This window comes from Myotis nattereri (genome assembly GCF_964212035.1).
Source record: "Myotis nattereri genome assembly, chromosome: 5".
NCBI lineage: Eukaryota > Metazoa > Chordata > Mammalia > Chiroptera > Vespertilionidae > Myotis > Myotis nattereri.
In genome coordinates, this window is record NC_138080.1 from 105,649,216 (window position 1) to 105,670,217 (window position 21,002).

General features: G+C 47.7%; 2 protein-coding genes across 5 annotated transcripts in view; both read left to right on the forward strand.

Annotated features, from left to right (window-relative positions):
- CREBRF (CREB3 regulatory factor) overlaps nt 1-5,226 on the forward strand; it is a 47,291-nt gene extending 42,065 nt beyond the window's left edge. The window contains exons 9-10 of one of the 2 annotated variants that reach the window (XM_081092932.1): nt 1,949-2,084; nt 5,111-5,226. In XM_081092932.1, coding sequence (XP_080949058.1) covers nt 1,949-2,064 — 116 coding nt within the window. In that variant the 3' untranslated portion in view covers nt 2,065-2,084; nt 5,111-5,226. Of the gene's footprint in view, nt 1-1,948; nt 3,535-5,110 lie in introns of those variants that run through there. The other variant, XM_081092931.1, reaches the window with a different exon arrangement.
- A 2,696-nt stretch (nt 5,227-7,922) lies between these two features.
- On the forward strand, nt 7,923-18,732 carry BNIP1 (BCL2 interacting protein 1). 3 transcript variants are annotated; one of them, XM_081092934.1, is made up of 7 exons: nt 7,923-8,299; nt 10,796-11,059; nt 12,793-12,885; nt 14,187-14,278; nt 16,757-16,858; nt 17,056-17,174; nt 18,125-18,732. In XM_081092934.1, the coding sequence occupies exons 2-7, from the start codon at nt 10,976-10,978 to the stop codon at nt 18,319-18,321; spliced, it is 687 nt and encodes a 228-aa protein (XP_080949060.1). In that variant the 5' UTR covers nt 7,923-8,299; nt 10,796-10,975; the 3' UTR covers nt 18,322-18,732. The 3 variants fall into 3 exon arrangements, with proteins under 3 accessions (XP_080949060.1, XP_080949059.1, XP_080949061.1); XM_081092933.1 differs by lacking the exon at nt 7,923-8,299 and having other exon boundaries at nt 10,794-11,059; nt 16,757-16,964; XM_081092935.1 differs by lacking the exons at nt 7,923-8,299; nt 16,757-16,858 and having other exon boundaries at nt 10,870-11,059; nt 18,125-18,723.
- Nucleotides 18,733-21,002: the final 2,270 nt, after the last annotated feature.

A 21,002-nucleotide genomic window follows, 5' to 3' on the forward strand; every position in this document is an offset into this window, starting at 1 on the left:
CCCCCTGTCATGCACAGAGCAGGGCGGATTGGGAGGTTGCGATGCCACCCTCAGTCATGCTCAGGGTAGGGCCAATTGAGGGGTTGGGGCACCGCCCCCTGTCACACTCAAGGCAGGGTCGATGGGGAGGTTGGGGCACCACCCCCTGTCACACACACAGCAGGGCGGATCAGGGGGTTGGGGCGCTGCCCTCTATCACCCACAGAGCAGGGCCAATCAGGGGGTTGGGGTGCTGCCACTGTCACACTCAGGGCAGGGCTGATGGGGAGGTTATGGCTCTACCCCGTCACACACAGAGCAGGGCCCGTGGCGGGGGGGAGGGGGGGTTGGGGTGCCGCACCCTGTCACACACACAGCAGAGCCGATCAGGGGGTTTGGGTGCTGCCCCCTGTCACGCTGATCCCGGTGCTGGGAGGCATATTACCCTTTTACTATATAGCATAGAGGCCTGGTGCACGGGTGGGTGCTGGCTGGTTTGCCCTGAAGGGTGTCCTGGATCAGGGTGGGGATCCCCACTGGGGTGCCTGGCCAGCCTGGGTGAGGGGATGATGGCTGTTTGCAGCTGGTCACACACCCTTCAGGGTGGGGGTCCCCACTGGGGTGCCTGGCCAGTCTGGGTGAGGGGCTGAGGGCTGTTTTCAGGCTGGGGGTGACTGAAGCTCCCAACCACTCCTTTTTTCCTTTTTTTTTTTTTTTTTTATTCTGGGCCAGCTTTAGCTTGAGGCTTGGCTCCAGCTCTTAGGCCTCCGCTGCTGAAAGTAGGTTTCTGGCCTTTGCTTACAGTGTTGGGATTCTGCTGGCTGAAGTCCGGCGGTATTTGTTACAATGTTTCTTAAACTGTAGGCTCAGAGGCCTGCAGCCGCAGGCGGGGAACGTTGGTTTCCTCCGTCACTGAGGCAAGCAAACCTCATGTTAGTTTCAAGCTGCCTGGCTGCCGGCCGCCATCTTGGCTGACAGTTAATTTGCATATCTCGCTGATTAGCCAATGAAAAGGGTAGCGGTCGTATGCCAATTACCATGTTTCTCTTTTATTAGTGTAAATTCTAGTACATGTCTATTAGATGTTCTTAATTAGGTCTTGTCTTTTCCTTTTTATTTCTGTAGGGGTGTCCCATCTACATAATGTAGCACGGAGCAAAGCCCCTCTAAGGTGCTTCAGTGTCTTCTCCTGTTTTCTGTGGTCTTGCTTTTGAATGCTGGGCCATTTGAATGAGATTCCTACGGCTAGGTCTTAATGATGGAATATAGTCTTTATCATTGTGAATTTGGTCCTATCTGATATTATAATCATGAATGCAGCTTTCTTACTATTTATTTGTATATGCTTGATATCCCTTCCCTACCCTTTTAATTTCTATCTTTCTGAATCACTGAACATAGATACATCTCTTTTAAAAAACACATTTAAAATTTAATTTAATTTTTGATTTGCATACCATAAAATTCACTCTTAGATTATTATGTATAATACATAGTTGGATTTTCTTTGTTAGTGAATCTGGCAGTTTTCTCCAATAGGTGAGTTTAGCTCATCTTTATTCTTGATATATATTCGGTTTGAGTTCTGTCATTAAAGATCTGTTAGGATTTGTTCATATGGCTTTATTTTTTGCCTTTCCCGTGTCATTCACTGTTTGATCCATTTTTATAGTCTCATTTTTGTATGGTCTGATAATTTGCAAACTCTGCATTTTTGTCTTTTGGGCTGTTATTACTTGTCATCTACCCCACTTTAAAATGTTGATTAACTATTCTTTATGGTCATCCTTGATTTGACCTTTTAATCTTAAAATTGTGGGCTCCAATTTAATTGTGGAATTATTTTCTGGGCTGCAGTAACTAGGAGCAGAGCACTCACCAGGGACCCGTGTCAGCTGAGGGCCAGCACACTCCCACCAATGCCCTCTCCTTTCTGTGTCTAAGTGTACCTTTTTGTTCTTTCCCTCAGGCCTCCCAGTTGCTGGGCAAACCTCAGAATTTGTTAACCAAGTGTTAGAGAAGACCGCAGAAGGCAACCCCACCGGAGGCCTTGTAGGACTAAGGATACCAGCATCAAAAGTGTAATCAGCTTCATTGGACCACTGGTCAGAAATGTCTGAGTTTGTTATGTTATTCATTGTAAATTTTCATTCTGTTTTGCATGTCAGTTTGGCATTATGTACACATTTACAATTAGGTTACATTGTTTTAAGAACTAAGTAGCATAAGCGACGCATGATCCAAAATACTTGATTATTGCATTTTCAGAGCATAAACCATGGTTACAACTGCTACTGGCATCAGAATTGAAACTCGTATATTTAACTAAATGTTTAGATACAGATTTCAAAAATCTGTTAAAGAAAAACATTTTGGAGGGGTGAAGATATTAGTAAATGCCATATATTGTGGCAGGTTTATGCTCTGAACCACACAAAAAAATCGAGGAAGCATTTTTAAAAAACAGTTTAGATTGTTTTTAGAATTATTGCTTTTTGTTCGAATTTTCCACAACCATTAATGTCACTTGTACATGGCACAACCCAGCACTCATGCCCATGTGCCATATTAGATATTCATTTTCCGAGCTCAATATGGTGTGTGTGTGTGTGTGTGTGTGTGTACACACACACACACACACACACACACACACATATATATGTATATGTCTGTGCAAGTAAGAAAAAAAAGCATATTCTTTGTGCCTTGTATTTTGGGGAAACTATAAAACTGGTAATATTTTGTATGATGAAAACCCTAATGAGGAAAAACAAGATATATAGATGGAAAAATTATGGGGTTTAAATGTTTTTTTGTTGCAACTCTTTTTCAGATTTTTTGAATGTATATAGGACTATGTTGAAATGTAGATATATGCCACAGAGTCTATGTATTGTATAAAAAAAAAAACAAAAACAAAAAAAACAAAAACAAAAAAAAAGATGGCTCTAGAAAACTCATATTTCGGTACTTGACCGGAAGAAGACAAATACTTGCACATTATTACGATTGTTTTATTTTTTGTACCAAAGACAAATGCAACTGATATGGCAAACTGCCAGTCTAAGTAAAGTTTTGCACAGCTTACATGATACTGTATGAATGTATGACTAAAAGGAGAAAAAAAGAAAATGAAAAGGTCAGGGTTAGGGATCTTACTGAACTGTGAATTTTATTTCTGTTTGGGTCCAATTATCTACAGAAGGAGCATCCACACGTATAAATATTATTTTGCTGTTCCTCTAGTTCGCTTCCATAGTAGATAAGTTGGTGGCCATTTAGGTGTCTGTCTTTTTATTTCTGCACTTATTGTAGGAAATTTTAATATATTTCATTTTAGTAAGCTATTGATAAAATAGTTTTTGGCCTTGAAAATTTAAAGGTTATTTAGTATACTTCCACCAAACAACCAAAATACAGATTATTTTTATTGTATTATGTACATATATATATGTAAAGAAAGAGAAAAGCTAAAAATATCTAATTCTTTAGTTGCCACTTTTCCAATCGAGGTATTATTGTGCATGTAATATTTTCAAAGATCAACACAAGCTTAAAACAAAAACAAAAAAAATTTATAGATTTTTATATTTTTGTACAGGTATTTTCAAACTAGCTTCTTCAGACTTACATGTGACTTTTATAGTTTCTAGAACTGAGAAATATTAACACATTTAGTTTTTAGGTGCTCTGTTTTGCTCACATAAAACAGCTTCATTAGTCAGTGTTTTAACTATGTTAAAGCTTTATCTCTTGAGGAGAAATTTCTTTGTCAAGGCAACATTATAAACCTTTCCACAGATCTTTCCATCCTATCTCTCTTACTGTTTTATTCTCAAATCTTGTGGTTTGAAGTCTGAAAAAACTATACTTTAAAAAAAAAATTCCTACCTAACCAGAAAAAAATAATACCAAAAATTTCAGACTTAGCTGCTAGGAGAGTATCTGTTTCTCCATTACCCGTCAGAGAATTTATTATTTAGTTATATTTTGTCTGTATAGTGTATTTCATTTTCTTTTACTCACCTCACCCCCGTCCATTTGTAAGTGACAGCACATGAAGCTATAGCTTACAAAGGTTTGGATCTAAAACACGCAGCAACGTCTGAGCAATGCTTACCAAGCTTCTTTGACATTATGAACTGTGATGCACCAGATTTCCTGTGTGCTGGGTGGAAATGTACCTGCTTAGTGCATTCACACTGAACTGATGATAAGCTCAGATCGATGGTTGAATAGAGTATATAAGTTCATTGTTTAAAGTGTTTCCTTTTTCAGTGGGAGAAGGCAAAGCATAAGTTTGTAACTTGGAAGTATATGAAGTTTTGGCAGAGTGTGTCTGGCAAATTAAAATGTATTCCAAAATCTGGCAGTTTTGCAATCAGATGAAAATCACTTCATGATAGAGATTCAACTGATGAGGTTTATAAAATTGCCCCTTTCTAGCTGCTCTGTTAGAAATTCTGGTTTTTGATACTTTTTTCCTCTCTGCAAACCAGAATTTGATTTTTTGGTCTTGCATTTCAAAAAAGACTTTGAATCTGTTTAGTAGATTCCATATCCTGCATTTCAGTGTTTTATATGTACTACTTAAGTTAAATAGTTAAAAGCTTTTATATAGTTGAGCTTTTTAATGTTGACACTTTATTTTGTACCTATTTATATATGTATGTATATCTTAGAAAAGCACTTTGTTAAAAAAAAAAAATGCATTTTATATGATTCCTGCCATTTGCTGCTAAATCTGGGCTGGTCAGAATGCTGCAGCGATACTTGATCTCAATAAAAACCTGGCAGTAAAATGTAGAGTGGAAGTTAAATACTCTTGCTGTTTAACTTATCATAAAGATGACATAGGCAAGCTGTGCAGCTTTACATTTTAACCAGGGGACTCTGTGGCATTTAAAACCGTCTAGAAATGGTTGTACTTTAATGCCAGTAATAATCTGCTTCCTCTATTGTCATTAAACATATCCGTTTAGTGTATCACACAAACAGAGCTTATGAGGGTAATGTAAAAACCCCAGCAATTGTACATGTTCTGTTTTTGAAATTGTGGCATGTGTTTTTGGGTGAAGACCGTTAGGGAAGAGCTCTCTGACGGCTTTCTGTGTTCATACATGGTATCCAGATCGTCATAATGAAGTCCAGAACCCTGCTTCAGTGAAGGCATTGTGAACTCACCTCCAGTGAAGCCCTTGTTCCAAAAGCAATGATAGGAACGTTGACCTAGTACTACTATGATTTAAAAACAAAAAAAAACCACAAAAAAGTTCTTCCTCGTTTTCGATACACTGGATCTTTGTAGAGTTTGTCTCCATATGAAAGCATGCTGTCCAGTTGTTCTTGTTAAGATCTTGTCTAAGTTTTGAATTGGGTGCCACACTTTTTCAGTCAATACGATTGCTTGTTCTACTGTACCATGTATGATTCTTGTCCCTTCCTATATTCTTCATGACAGATTATGATGTGGCTTTATATTGTGCCTTACTTGTACATGAAAACAAAACGTCTTCATTCCCTCCACTTCCTCAGTCTTTCACTTGGACCTTTTTGGTAAGAGAATCAGAGCTATTACAAAAACATCATGAAGGAGTTCAGATGGGTACGGTTTCAAATTCCCTCTCTTTAGAGTTATTTTATATTTGTATGAAAGACCAGTTTTGAATGGTCTTTGAATATGGGGGGGAAAGATTAGCAGTACTTTCACTACATCCCTCTTTTCTGACTTTCGTGAATTTGTCATACATCTTCTTTCTGATGCTTGACTTTATTTGCTCCTTCGCAATAGTCTGCATTTAAAGAAAGGTGTGTTCCATTCATCAGCTTGAAATTAACTCTTTCATTTTTCCAGAATTTTTTAGAAGAGTACCCGTTTTGTTTGTTTTATAAAACAGATGACAAGTCTCTTTAAAAGAAACAGAAGTACAGTACTTTTGAAATACAATGCTGTTAGTTTGGATTTCTTTTTTATATATAATACTCATACAATTATCTGATGTTTGCCTTCATTAATAAAGCTGTTAGTTTATTCACCAAAATGTCAAGAATGGATGTGCTTTTCTTTATTCCATACATTTAAAAATATTTTAGCTGCTAAGATTTAGTTCACTTTCTAAGAGATGAATTCAAGTTGCCTTCAGCAGGAATTAACAAAAACTTAGGTTCCCTTTCTTTATATAGTCTTCCTGAAATTCTGTTTAAGTATTTTCTAGTTCATTATGTAACAGAATGTTAGCATCTCTCCAAATCTTGAAACTTGAATTTTGAGAATGCATTGAATTATGCTTTCAGTGTTAAAGTAAAAGGTTTCAGTTACCCTTCTAGTGAAGTCTATTGTGGAATACCATTTCCCATGGAACTGAGGCCATTTCCACAACTTTGCACAAAACTCCAGTCTTGTTCTTCCCTTGAATCATGACAAATACGTCTCACACAGTGCCGTAATACTTGTGGATTCTTTTGTAATCTTTGTAATCTTAATAAGGGCATTATGAGAAGATGACTCCATGCTTTTTTAATATTTCAAACACATTGGGATGTAACAATGACCGTCAGCCGTAGGGATGGTTGTTTCGTTTTAAGGAATAAGCGTGTGGGGGAAAGATGATGAACTGTACTACTGAATGTGGAACGCTTCAATAGGCAGGCAGGGTTATGTGTTGAAGCATAATCCTCATGCTTAAACTGAATGACGTTGTAGACATTGCACCTAGGAACTGAATTCTGCCAAACTGCCATTTTCGTTTAGAAAAGAAAGACTTGGGGGTAGTCGTGAGGGAATAGAACCTTAAAACTACTTTCAAATAGTATTCTGGAGACTTGTCGGTGACCAGTGCAGAACCGTGTGCCAAGTTCTAGGTGAACTAGGTTTGCCTCTTTCATAACGATGTAAACACAGTGGTGTCGTTCATTAAAGTCCAGGTGGATGGGAGCGGGACTGATTACTGTGTCTTGCCCTTCGCCCTTTTTTTTTTTTTTTTTTTTTTCAGAACCAAATAGCAGAAAATGTGTATGTGTGTACTGTATCTGCCTTCCCAGCACATTTTTATGACACTGTATTCCACTGCCTGCCTTTTTAACCTTCTGTCCCTAGGGTTCGTCCTGTAACTTAGCATTGGTGGTTAAGTGATGGTAGGGCTGACCGCACATAAGAAGTCACAGAGGAGCGGAAGGGCAAGAATTCAGAGCATTTGTTCATGCAATGTGGCCACCTCTCTTGCATAGCCGCATAGGATCCTGTTTGTAATGCTATCAGATTCTGTTGTTTTGTTCCCCTGTCCCCTACCCCACACCCCCACAACTGGAGCTATGAAACTTTATTGGATTCAGTCTTGTCTTCTGTCTAGAAAGAATTTTATCTTGTTGACGCATGAGCTGTTTAAAATTTATTCTATTAAATGTTGGTTAATAGTTGTGCAGTTTTTCTTTTCAGAAGAAAAGGCAATTCCAATGTTGCCTTTGTTCTCTGTCGCCTTCCAACCCCTCGGCACTTCTAGTCAGATACAGACTCATCTGTGTATGCAACATCCTTTGTAATTTAAAATAAAAAAAAAAAAAGATGAAAAGATTTTGAATTGTTGGCTTCATGTTTTCGCCCTTCCTATCTCTGGCTTTTTTGAGGCTTACCAAGGTAACGGTGTCCTCTTCAGGGTGACCCACGGCCAGGGGATTCCCAGCTAGAGGCAGCGGGGACCTGGAGGAACATTGAGCTGTTACGTAGATGTATTGATAAACATTGGCATTTTTCATAGCTCAGAGCATAGTTTTGTTTATACTTATTCCTCTTCGATTCTTTGGGCAAGCGATTTCTCTGTGGGAAATAAAATATTTTGAGTCTCTTCTCACTCAAACGTTTGCATGTTTAATAATTTAAGTAAGAATACACAGAGCCTGAGCTGTGACGGGAGCGAACACCATCACAGCAGTGTTCCTTCTGCCAGGGCCTGTGCTAGGTTCTGGGCTCCAAGGAGACTCGAGAGACCCCAGGAACTTCGGGCCTGCTGAACGGGCAGCTGCGAACAGGATCGCAGAACAACACAGGAGTTGTTACATGCGCAGAGGTCTCTAGGCATGTTACCACCCAAGTATTTGTGAGGACGCAGGTGCCACGTCAGCGGGGTGTCAGAGAATTGACCAGCCTGTGTGCCTGGGCCCTGGAAGAAGCCCTCTTTGCTCCATTTGTGTGACACTGAGCCTGTCAGGAAGCAGATGGACATGGCCTCGCACGGACTCGTTCTGCTTCAGGACCTGATCTCTTGAGACCGCCCCTCATGGGAGCCTCTGCCGTGGCCCAGGAACCGGGAGCTGGGGGAGCCAGGTCAGTGCAGTTCTCGGGAAACTAACCCTCTGGGAGTGGTCTGCAGTTCACCGACATTGATGGGGAACCAGGAGAGCTGCTCAGCCACCAAGAAAAACACTGGTTGGGAAATACTTTAGTGTCTCGACTGGAAGGTTCAGAACAGCAAGGAGGAGTTCAAGTCCTAGAAGGCGAGGGTGGTGCCCAGGAAGCCGCCCCCCGCCAGGTGCTGTCCCATCAGGGAACCCAGCGGCTGCTCTCAATGGCCCAGCGAGGTGGGTAGTCATCAGACTAGACTTAGAGGAGGGGACTCACCCAGACCCAGCCCCAGCCGACGTGAGACGATTCATGTTCATCTCTAAGGGACCAGGCCGTGTCGCAGGCACTGTTGGGAAATAAAGGGCTTAGAATCTGAAAACCAGGAAGAACCAAAGCCCAAGTGTAGCAGGTGGAGGAACCAAAAGCTAGCCTCGGGATCAGTGGGGAAAGACGAAGGGAACAAAACAGCATTGGCCGTTGTAATGGGACTGTGGGTCCCCAGATCGCATACCTATCCCTCAAAGATGGCTTCTAGCTGGCGGGCTTAGAACTGGATCACTTTGTTAGAAGGGACTGTGTGGGAGGGTGGAGAAAAGGGGCTGGATTTTCTTTTTTACTTGCAGAGAGAGGCAATTGGAGACTGACGATTGCATAGGAATTTGCAGCAAGAAGCAGGATGTGAAAGGGGCCCAAGGTCACTCGGGCAGATCTGCTGGCCAACCTCAGGCTTCTTCACTGTCCTAAATAGGGAGCGTCTGTCTGAGGGTCCAGAACGTTTGACCTGAAAAATGCCAACCTCCATCTCTTTAAAAAGTTTTAATCTTAAAATAACAGCCAGGAGTTAACAGGAAATATTCAAGGTCCAAAGAAATCTTGAAAATACTATGAAGGACACAGAAAACTTGAACAAATGCAAAGATAGACCAAGTTCTTGAACAGGAGCAGTCAGTAACACAAAGTTGTCAGTCTTCCTGCATTAAGTAGAAAAGTGAATGCTGTCCCAGTAAGGACATACCAATGGGGTTAAAAAAACAAACTTTAACATCAGTTCACATAGGAAAAATTATAGGTGGGAGCTACTAGGGGCAAAGCAGCTGGTGGTTAATCCCCAACAGATATTAAGACACACAAAACTATAATAATTAAAAGTGTCATTTTGGTGCATGAATGACTTGGTAGGTCAACAGACTAGAAATACATTCAAACTTAAGAATGTAGTATGTAAATGTGGCATCCTGAACCAGTGAGGAGGAAAATGGATTATTCAGAAAATAGTGTTGGAACAACTGGGTAACCCCCCTCTGGAAAAAGTAAAGGCTCCATACTTCATACCAATAAGTCACCATACATTTTGGTAAAGACCTATATGTAAAAAACAAAAAACCCAGAAGAAATCATAGAAACAATTCTTGGTGGTGGGCGAAGACCTTCCCTAACTTGGATCCCAAATCCAGGAGTCATAAAAGAAGATTGATAAATTCTATGTGAAACAAAAAATTAATTTTTGGAGCACTTCCTGTGTGGCAGGCTCTAAGGTTAAAAAACAGCCAATTAAAAATTCCATAGACTAAGAAAAAAGCTCATAGGTAAGAGCTAATCCTTCAGTAAATAAAGAGCTCCCGGGAGTTGACAGGAAAAAGACCAACCCAATGAAGAAATGAGCAGACAATAAATACAAATAATTCTCAACCGCATTCACGAGAAGAGAAATGCAGATTTTAAAAATGGCATTTTTCACTTGATCAGATCGGCAGACATCCCAGTGTTGAACACACCATGTTGCCCAGGCCGTGGGAAGCGGGCATGTTGGAGGGAGTGTAAACTCCCCCAGATCAGGCCTCTGTGAAGAGCGGTTTGGTGGCGAGGGCCAGAACTTTCAAATGCCCATGCCCTTGGACCTGGCAATTTCGTTCGCGCTGGGCCAGTCGTCTCTCCCTGTGCCGGTTTCTTGCGTGTAAAAAGGGGATAATTCTACCTCCTGGGGCTGTCGTGAGAGTTGTTAGATGATACACATATAGCACGTAGTACAAAGAGCCTGCCACACAGGAAGTGCTCCAAAATGTCAGTATAATGTAGTAACAGCAGCCAGCGCGCATGCGCTCCGGCCCAGGCCACTTTCCCACGCTTCGCTGGGTGCTTTTCCCCGTCTCATCCCATTGAGTCCTCCGGCCAGCCCTGCGCTTCCCACCAGGTGGCCCCTGGGGGGACTGGGCCACAGAGGCGGGATGTGGGTTCACTGTCAAATCGGAAACATACAAGAAAGCTTAAAGAAATAGAAAACACTGTCAATGCCACCTTCCAGGGACATCCAACTGGTACTTTTCCAGACTTGCTTTTCCCCCGTCTCTATGCAAAAAAAAAAAAAAAAAAAAAAATCTGTCATCCTTAGAATGGCCGATCTGCGGGAGATGGGGAGAGGCCAGCGTGGAAGTGTTCTTGATGTTCCCTCCTCTTCCTCTCCGTTTTGTTTTTCCCTAGGACCACACGAAAAGGCGAGGCTGAATTCGCCCCAGGTGCCGAGGGAAGTCCTGGACTCGGCGGCGCCGCCCCCCTCGCGGGCCGCGGGCCGGCCTCTAGGGGGCGCTGGCGCGAGGCCGTGCGGCGCGGAAACGCGTTTGAACTTGGCCGCCGCCGCTGCCCGTAGCCGGCGTCTCCAACATGGCGGCTGCCCAAGATGTCCACGTCCGGATCTGTAACCAAGAGATTGTCAAATTCGACCTGGAGGTGAAGGCGCTTATCCAGGTACTGGTTCCCGGGGCCCCAGCTGGGCTTCGGCTGCCCTAAGCCCGAGCGCCGCTGGCCTCCTGTGAGCCCGCGGGCTCCCTCCCGAGCTTTCCCCGCTCGGTCCGGTCTCCCTCTCTGGTCGCTGGCCCCGCGCTATGGCCGGCTCCCTCCTCTCCGGCCCCCTTTGGCCCCTTCCCCTTGACCCTTGGCCTTGAGCCTCCATCCGGGTGGCGTTGGCTCGCCCTTTCCCGGGACCCCCTTGTCCCTCGCCCCTGCCCAGGCTTCCCCTTTGTGGCCCCCCCCCCCCCGGGCCTCCCCCAACCCCCCTCGTCCCCCGGCCCCCGGCCCCCCGGCCCCCCGGCTCCCCGGCCCCCATAGGGAGCCCCGCCCCCCGCCCCCGCCGCTGGGGGGCGTCCGGAGGCCTCAGCCTCGCCCCCTGCTGGCCAGCTCCTCTGGGCCTCTGGCCCGTGGCCCCCAAGGCCGCCTGGCATGGGCGGCACCGGGGGAAATGAACGCCACCCGGGCCGAAGATGTGATTTAGGAAGTGAGGACACCGAGTCAAGTGGCGAGGCCTGAAGCTGAGGCGGGTGGTGGCAACACTGGGGCCCCGAGAAGGGACTCAGAGCGCCGAGGCGCGTTAGCCGCATTGAGCCGCGGAGGGGCAGAAGGCAAGAGTGCAGTAAACCAGCTGCCACACGCAAGGGCTCGGAATGTAAACGCAGCGCCTTACGTGTAGCAAGAAGGAAACCGAGAGTTTTAAACCTCGGTTTTAGGCAAATCGTTTCCATTTCCAATAAATGTTACTAAACATTAGATGTAGATTCAGAGTTTGCAACTAGCGGGGACGGAAAGTAGGGCCTCCCACCACCACCACTCTGAAACCAGGTGCAAAATAAACCGAATGAGTTGCCAGGAAGTGTGATTTAATGATTAAGCCAGAGAACAAGTGAAGTTTTTTTTTTAATTAAATCTTTATTGTTCAGATTATTACATTTGTTCCTCTTTTTCCCCCCATAACTCCCCTCCTCCCAGTTCCCGCCCCACCCTCCGCCCTCACTCCCCACCCACTGTCCTCATCCATAGGTGCACGATTTTTGTCCAGTCTCTTCCCGCATCTCCCACACCCCTTTCCCCCCCCAAGAATAGTCAGTCCATTCCCTTTCTATGTCCCTGATTCTATTATAATCACCAGTTCATTCTGTTCATCAGATTATTTATTCACTTGATTCTTAGATTCACTTGTTGATAGATGCATATTTGTTGTTCATAATTTGTATCTTTACCTTTTTCTTCCTCTTCCTCTTCTTAAAGGATACCTTTCAGCATTTCATATAATCCTGGTTTGGTGGTGATGAACTCCTTTAGCTTTTCCTTATCTGTGAAGCTCTTTATCTGACCTTCAATTCTGAATGATAGCTTTGCTGGATAAAGTAATCTTGGTTGTAGGTTCTTGGTATTCATCACTTTGAATATTTCTTGCCACTCCCTTCTGGCCTGCAAAGTTTCTGTTGAGAAATCAGCTGACAGTCATATGGGTATTCCCTTGTAGGTAACTGAGTTTCTTTCTCTTGCTGTTTTTAAGATTCTCTCTTTGTCTTTTGCTCTTGGCATTTTAATTATGAGAGACCAGGCTGAAATACGGTCGGGGGGCCAACCTTAGCTGTGGCGTAAGCCAGCTCTCCCTGTACTGACGGTGTCATTTTCTTTCGTTGCCCTGAGAAAGGCCCCCTCATCTCGTCAATGTCTCCTAGGATATTCGAGATTGTTCAGGACCATTAAGTGCACTTACTGAACTGAACGCTAACGTGAAAGAGAAGTTCCAACAGTTGCGGCACAGAATACAGGTGAGCCGCGCAGAACGGAGATGCTAAGGAAGGGGGAACGAGGAGGGGGGCTCGGTCCGGGACTGACCTCTGCCGGAGAGCTGTCCAGGTCCTTCCTAAATGTGTAGACGGGGAGGGAGCTGTACCAACCTGCTGTCCAGGTCACTGCTAGGAACTTAGGCATGCAGCGCACAGCCAGCTGTGACAGACGGTGGCAGGGACGCCATTGTCCTTGGAATTTTTCAACTTCAAAGCTCTGCGGTCACTTGAACTACTTTCTTTTCTCTCCCACTCTCCAGCCCATTCACCCCAGCCCATCACCAGTGTCTCCTGGGTAAATTTTTGAGGCTGTCGCTTTGCCCAGCCTCCTCCCCTCTGTTTTGTAATCACCAGTCGCATCATATGCACATATACGCTCCTGAATATGACTGCAGTATATGTGCCATCTCAAAACACAACAGCGAGAAGTCCCGGTGTGGATAACGTAGGTGTTTCCGCGCTGTGCCTTCAGTGAGGGTGGCAGGGAGCTGCCCGCCTCTCAGAAGGTGTTGGGCACCTGCTCTGCCTACATGTGGTGCTGGGGTGTAAAGCCTTAGATTGTTCATATTGCAAGGCCCCAGATGCCAGCCACCAACTGAACCCGAGAAGACAGTCTGTTCCAGAGCTGGTGGAGAAACTGGCTGTTTGGACCCTCAGAAACAGTATGTCTGTGCCCTGCGTGTTGTCTTCCAAAGGAACTTTCCGGGGCAGTTCTCAGAATCCGGTTTTTGATATCCCCATGATGTCTAAGTGGGGTCTGTCTCCTGTTCAGATTTTTGTGCTGCGTGGCAGGTGCACGTCGCCCTCTCAGGCAGCCACACCACTCACGGCTGTCTGCGCTGGTCTTGGGCTCCTCCTCGCTGTGGGGTCTTGGGATTGTCCTTATTTTCTTTCTTTTTTTAAAAAAAATATGTTTTTATTGATTTCAGAGAGGAAGGGAGAGAGAGAAACATCAATGATGAGAGAGGATCATTGATCAGCTGCCTCCTGCACGCCCCCTACTTGGATGGAGCCCACAACCCGGGCACGTGCCCTTGGCTGGAGTTGAACCTGGGACCCGTCAGTCTGCAGGCTGACACTCTATCCACTGAGTCAAACCAGCTAGGGCTGTCCTTATTTTCTTACCGACTCGGCTCTCTCTAAAAGGATGTTTGGCATTCCTCAGTGCCCTGCTCTGGGAGGGTTTTCCAGTGCTGCTTATGTCCTGGCTAGAACTAGAAGTGCTCCCTGGTTTTCGTATTGGCTTTGCAGTGATTTTCACACAGAGCTGCTTTCCCCCAAAGGAGCTGGAGCAGTTGGCTAAAGAGCAAGACAAAGAGTCGGACAAGCAGGTTCTGCTCCAGGAGGTGGAGAACCACAAGAAGCAGATGCTCAGGTAGGCGGCTGGCCTCCCGCCAGGGGCCTCTGCTGGTCACGTGCTCCCTGGGAGACTCCCTGGGTTTGCCTGAGACACCGGGGGTCAGTGACTAATTGTGTCATTTACACACAGACGGATGTTCTCTCGAGATGAGTAATTCTCACAGGGGAGGGCACGCAGGGCTGTTGGGGAGGTGGAATGGGCACAGTTTACAAAAGCACATTTACATTTGCTTTGTTACACTGTATTTATATTTTTAAAACAAAACCAAAAAAAGTTTGCTGCTATAATATAGGTCCTTTTTATCTAAGGAGAATTGGTACCAGAAAAAGTCCACTGAAAGCGAACCTGTTTAAGATGGACCAAAATTTAGAAAGTTTTGAAGGGGCCTTTTTCTCAAAAGTGAAACAAGAACATGTAAATAAGCTCATGTTATATAAAATTGAGGTGATTGTGACTGTGTGCTAATGCTTGATTCTGTAATTGAAGGTATGCGCTATTTCTTGGTATTGAATTGGAGGACTTTTCCAGCAAAATTGTCTGGAACAGTACCTGTCCCTTCACTTTTGACTTTTGTACCATAATCATAAGAGGGATTTTATTGCAAAAGTATTTGAGGGCCCCCTCGCCGGTTTGGCTCAGTGGATAGAGCGTTGGCCTGTGGACTGAAGGGTCCTGGGTTCGATTCTGGTCAGGGCACATGCCTGGGTTGCAGACTCGATCCCCAATGGGGGGAGTGCAGGAGGCAGCTGATCAATGATTCTCTTTCATCAGTGATGTTTCTATCTCTCTCCCTCCCCCTTCCTCTCTGAGATCAATAAAAATAAAATGTAAAAAAAATAAAAGCCTTTGTGAGGCTCCATCACCTTCCCCAGCCCTATGGGGGCCGTTCTTCTCCCTGAAAGCCCTGCGGGGCCCCTCCCAAGGGCTCCCTTCGCCCTTCGTAGGTGGTCGGACTCGGCCACATCCGTGTTTGTCTGCGGCTTTGCTTCTGATTGGAGAGACGCTCCAGCATTCCCCCCCCCTCCCCCCCCCACCGATGGCAGCTGAGTTTCTGACACCCAGCGGTCAGGAGGCCGCTCAGCCGCCGGGTGTGCAGGCCGTGGGTGTGCCGGAGGCTGGTCTGAGGGGGGAGGGAGGTGTGAGCGGTGACCAGAGCTAAAGTGCTTGGCTCGGTGATACCTTGTGTCAGGACGCCTTTTGCTTCCCAAGGGCACTAGATGACAAACATTGAGTAAGGAGGATCGCCGTATAATGTACAGAAGTTATGCCAGACAGAATCACTGAGCGTGGGCGGAAAGTTGTGGAGTCGAGGGCAGAGGAGCGAGCAGTCAATCAAGGCTTTGGCTGTGGTGTGTGGGACCTGGGCCTGCCTGGGTGCCCGTGCTCGTCACACCAAACAGTAAATGTTGGCTTGCTTGTCTTTCTTCACAGGAAATGTGAGCCCCTCCAGCGGGCACTGTTGCTCATTCATCTTGCATCACAGGGCACGCAGACTGTCTTGCTAATGACAGTTTGAAAAGGTCACTGATTTTTTAAAACATTAGCCATGAAATGGCATAGCAGCCGCTGGTCAGGCGTCAGGGACAAATCTGAAAACAGCCTCGGGTGCTGGAGAGGACCGCCTGTCAGTCCACGCACTCTCCGCGTGGCTTCAAATGTTTCAGGGGAGCGCGGTGGGTGTGAGCCCGCTGCCTACGTTCTAGCGCACGAGCTTGGTTCTCGGAGGGACCCACTCGCTTTTTCTGGTCCACCCACAGAGGCGGCCCTGCTGGCTCCCGGCCGCCGCTCACCCAGTCGGAGCTGTCCCTCCCAGGGAGAGCGGGTAACGCATGTAGATAATCATGTCCCAACGGCCTGCTGGCCCATTGTGTTTGTGTCACCCGCGATCTGTCTGTGGGACGTAAAGAACAGCAGACCTTGGAGAAATGTTGAGGAGAACTGCCTTTTGATGATTTTTCTACTTCTTACAACAAATACTGGCTGAACAGCGGGGCCAAAAACTGTCAGTTTGGTGCTGGTAATGCAAACATGGGTGAGGCAGGTCTCGCGAGGCAGAGCCCGCCGCATGCAGGGCAGAGCAGTGAAGTGGGGAGAGCTGGGCAGAGCCGGGCCTGTGTGCCCCGCTGGGGATCGGAGGTTACCCTGAAGTCTGGAGCCATGTGGGCTGCATAGAGAGCTGTGCCAAGGCCAGACTCTCCCTCGGGCTGCCCGGGGGACAGGGACAGTGCGGGCAGTAAGAGACTGTCCCGCAGGCGGCCGGGGTCCAGACGAGAGGTGCCGGGGCCTGAGCTGCTGCAACTGCTGGGGCAGCAGGAGGAGGAGGCGGCGGGAGGTGGGGATGGACTCCGTGGGCCGCCCCTGCGAGCCCTCCCCCACCACACCTGCCCCTGCGAGCCCTCCCCGGCCACACCTGCCGGAGGGAAGACCTGCTGTGACTGGAACTGCCAGCCCAGCAGAGTCCGCAGAAACTCACGCGTGCCCTTGTGATTCCAGCAATCAGACGTCGTGGAGGAAAGCGAATCTCACCTGCAAAATCGCCATCGACAACCTAGAGAAGGCAGAGCTTCTCCAGGGAGGAGACCTCTTGAGGCAAAGGTATCTGTGTCTGCTGCAGAGGCAGCCCGACGCCCTGCTGGCCGTCGTTAAGAGGCTCAGCACACTCCTGGGCACGACCAGGAACATGCAGCAAACAGGCATGCGCGTGAGAGACTGAAGCGTGGGTCTCCCTTGCCTACGGGCTTCCCCGCAGCCAGGCTTTTATTGACCTTCCTCCTCCTCCTCTGGACTCCTAGGAAAACCGCCAAAGAGAACCTGGCGCAGACGTCCAGCACCATCACCGAGAACCTCATGGGGATCAGCCGGGTGATGTCCCAGCAGGTGCAGCAGAGCGAGGAAGCCATGCAGACGCTGGGTAACGCCGGGCTGGAGGGGAAGCTGCTCCCGGGACACGGGCACCTGCCCCAGGCCCCTCAGCCCCGCCCCGTCCACGCTGCCTGCCCTGCCCACGGCTCCCAGTTGCTTCTGTATCGATCTGCGGTCTCCAGCAGGGATGGCACCGCAAATTAGGTGGTATCATCCGCCTCTTTCTTCCATGAATGGAAGCATCTCACACGCCTCTTTCACGCTCGCTGTCCACGTAACAGCAGGTTGCCTTCTGTGGCTGTCCGGTGATGCCTTGCTTTACTTTGTGGGGGAATCGTGCCAGGTAACCTTCTTCCCAAGTGGCAGGCCCAGGCGCCCATGCTCAGCGGTAAAGTTGGCTCCCGGGCACAGCGACCCTGAGGGGACAAGTGCCTCCTGGTAGGTGTCACTTGGTGTCTGAGCCCAGGCCCCCCGTCTTTAAAGCTACAGCCGTGTCCCGGGACCAAAGGACTTGCTTGTGTGAGGGCTGGTGGCAGGCCAAGCCCTGCCTTTCATGATCCCACAGAGAGCAACCTGGCCATCAGGTGTCCTGGTAGGGCGCCCCCACAGGTTAAAGGGCCTGGTGCCCTCCAGCTTCTGTCCCTATACGGACCTCGTGGGGCCGTCCGCGGTCACGGGATTGGTTTTGTGGAGGGTGGTCTCAGCAGCGCTGGGTGGCGGCAGGAAGCCTTGGTTACGGTGAGGAAGAGCCTCTCTGCCCTTCTCCCTGGGGGTCCACCTGGGGCTCCCCGCTGTGGCCTGTGACGCTGTATGTAGGAAACAACGGCTCTCCCAGGGGAGTCTGTCCTGGGCTCCACTCTGGCTGTCTCTGTTCACAGTCTCTGCTCTGGGAACTTGCTTCAGAGAGCAGTGTGCGTGCTGGGAGCCCGGCCAGCAGGCCAGCTTCGGACTGTCCGCTCTGCAGCCTCTGAGTCAGGCTCCCTCCCTCTTATGTTTCAGTCACCTCTTCCCGGACTATCCTGGACGCCAACGAAGAATTCAAGTCCATGTCGGGGACCATCCAGCTGGGACGGAAGCTCATCACAAAATATAATCGCCGAGAGCTGACGGACAAGCTGCTCATTTTCCTGGCCTTGGCCCTGTTTCTTGCTACGGTTCTCTACATTGTAAAAAAGCGGCTCTTTCCATTTTTATAAGAGCCAAGAGCTGCCAGCGTCTGCCCTGTAAGCTCCAGTGTCAGGACCCAGCCAGGCTCCTGAGCTCTGGCCCAGCTGCCAGCCGACCCACCTCCCCGGGGGTCCAGGTGCTCAGCAGGACGGATGGAGATGGTCCGCCCGGGTTCTGGCAGGTGGCTGCCTTGTAAAGGACGGCAGAGCCAGGGGAGGCCTGTCGTCGGGACGCCTACAGGCACAGGGACTCCGAGAGCCACCGACACGGGGTGGCTGCTACGTGGGGCACGCGGAGCCCACCCTCTGGGCTGTGATATTCCGCTCTCTCCCTCTCCCGCTGCGGCCTTCATGCCTGATCAGGGGGAGGGAAGAGAAATGGGATGGGAGGATGATGACTTGGGTCCATTCCTGAATAAACTTGACTGTATTGAATAGAGTGAAATGCATTTGGTTTTATAAGACATCCCCCCTTGTGTGCCTCTGTTTGTGATGTCCAGGTTTCTAGGACATGAACGTCAGTCATTTATTTGTTCATCCAACAAGGCAGCCTGGAGCTCCAGGCACACGCAGTGTTACAGATACAGCGAGAAGCAGCCGCAGCCCCTCCCCCAGGGAGAAGGAGACAGCCTGGCCTGGGTGCCCTGTCGCGGGGGCTGGCCCACCTTTCTCTGAGGTCCAGAGCTAAATATAACCAAGGAGAGTGAAGCTGGTGATAAGCTGAGGCCTGTCTGGGCCCGAGTCCTGGTGAGGCCAAGGGGAGAGGCCCGGCCAGGCCAGGCTGGAGACGTCAGTGTCTGTGCGGGGGCCTGGCTAACCTTGCACACGCATCCCAGCCTCCCCACTATTTATAGCCCAGAGGCCCTGGGAGGGGGTGTGGAGGCAGAGGGGAGAGTGGGAAGAGCATGGACATTGAAGCTTGGCTCTGTTACTAATGGACCACGTGGTCATGGCAAGTGGCCTCATTTCACTAAGCCTCAGTTTCCCCACTTTAACTGAGGGGCCATCGTCCATATAGACCAGTGATGGCGAACCTATGACCAGTGATGGTGAACTCATTTTTTTGGTTGATTTTTCTTTGTTTAATGGCATTTAAATACGTAAAATAAATATCAAAAATATAAGTCTTTGTTTTACTATGGTTGCAAATATCAAAAAATTTCTATATGTGACACGGCACCAGAATTAAGTTAGGGTTTTTCAAAATGCTGGCACGCCGAGCTCAGAAGGTTCGCCATCACTGATATAGACGCTCGCAGAGTCCGTTTTTGAGAATCAAACGAGAAGGTGAAGGAGCGAGTGCAGCTCCCAGGTGACAGCAGTGGGAGTCCCGGGTGCGGAGCTCTGGGCCCAGGGGTCCTGCGGCGAACAGCCGGGGCTTGGGGAGAGCTGGCCGTGCAGCTGCGGTTCTGTTTAGATGTGGTTGGGCGGCGGGGCCTCAGTGAAGGCCTCAGCTCTGAAGTGCCAGGTGGTCACGGGACCGAGCTACGAGATTGGCTGCACACCGCAGGCTGACTCGTTTGATGAGTAGCTTTTGAGTCGTAGTGTGGGCATGCTTTATACTTTATAGCTAACATCCTTAAACAGCTCCTGGCCCAGAAGACGCTGGCTGTGAATTGGCACACATGTGTCTTATTTATAGTTAAGCTGAAGCTGAGAGTAAAGCACAGATGGGAAAGCCCCGCTCAGATTCCAGCTGTAAGGGCAGCAGATGGATGTTATCAAGTTAGGATTTTCTTGTCTTAACATTTTTCTTTACTGCTTCCCACAAACTGTCAACATCCTCCTCACAATATGGAAATGTGTGGGCTCTGTACTCCTAAAAATTCCTTCTTTGACACTTTATTCCTCTTTTACTTGCCTTCTGGAAATCGTGTTGAATTTGATCCATTTTGAAATATCATCAATAACATTTATCTTACAACTCCCATCAGCCACTGGGGTTGAAAGTCATCCCCCGCCCATCAGGAAGTAGCCATCTCCACATTCAGCCATGAGGGGGCACTGTTCACATTCGCTCTATGGCCTTGGAGACTGTAGGACTAACCCCATCAGCCCATATGAAATGCTCTTACGGACTTGCAGGTTTTTTTTAAAAACCAAATGTTCAAAGCTTACTTATAGATCTTGTTTTTGGAAGACATTTCATAAATGACTTTATTTTTGCTGCTAAACAGTGGGGCAAGCTTGTATTCCGCATTGTAATTAGCGGATAATCAAGGAATTAAAAGTATAGAGCTGTCAAGAGGGCTTTCATTCAAATATTTACTCAGCACCGACTCTGTGCCAGGCACGGTGTTAGGATACACATCGAACAAGACAGGTTCCCTGGGGCATGGAGCTGACAGTAAGTGGGGGAAGGCCGGCAGGTGATACAGATAACATTAAAGAAATCGTTTACTGTGTGGGAAAAAGCGTTTGGGGGGAAGTGGAGCAGGCTAATGGGGATCTGGAATGTAGGCATGGCCATTCGTAGGGTGGTTAGAGTCGGCCTCATTGAGGAGGTAAGATCTGAGCAAAGACTGGGGTGGGGGGACGGGGGACACACCACACACACACACATTCAAGGGAAGGGAGTATCACACAGGGACCAGCCAGGCAAAGGCCTACAGTGGAAGCATCTACGATATTGTGATTTATAATAAGAAGAATTACATATTTGGTCTTAGTCCTGTTCCTGCCAAAGCCCCTAAAACCATTGTATTTCCTGT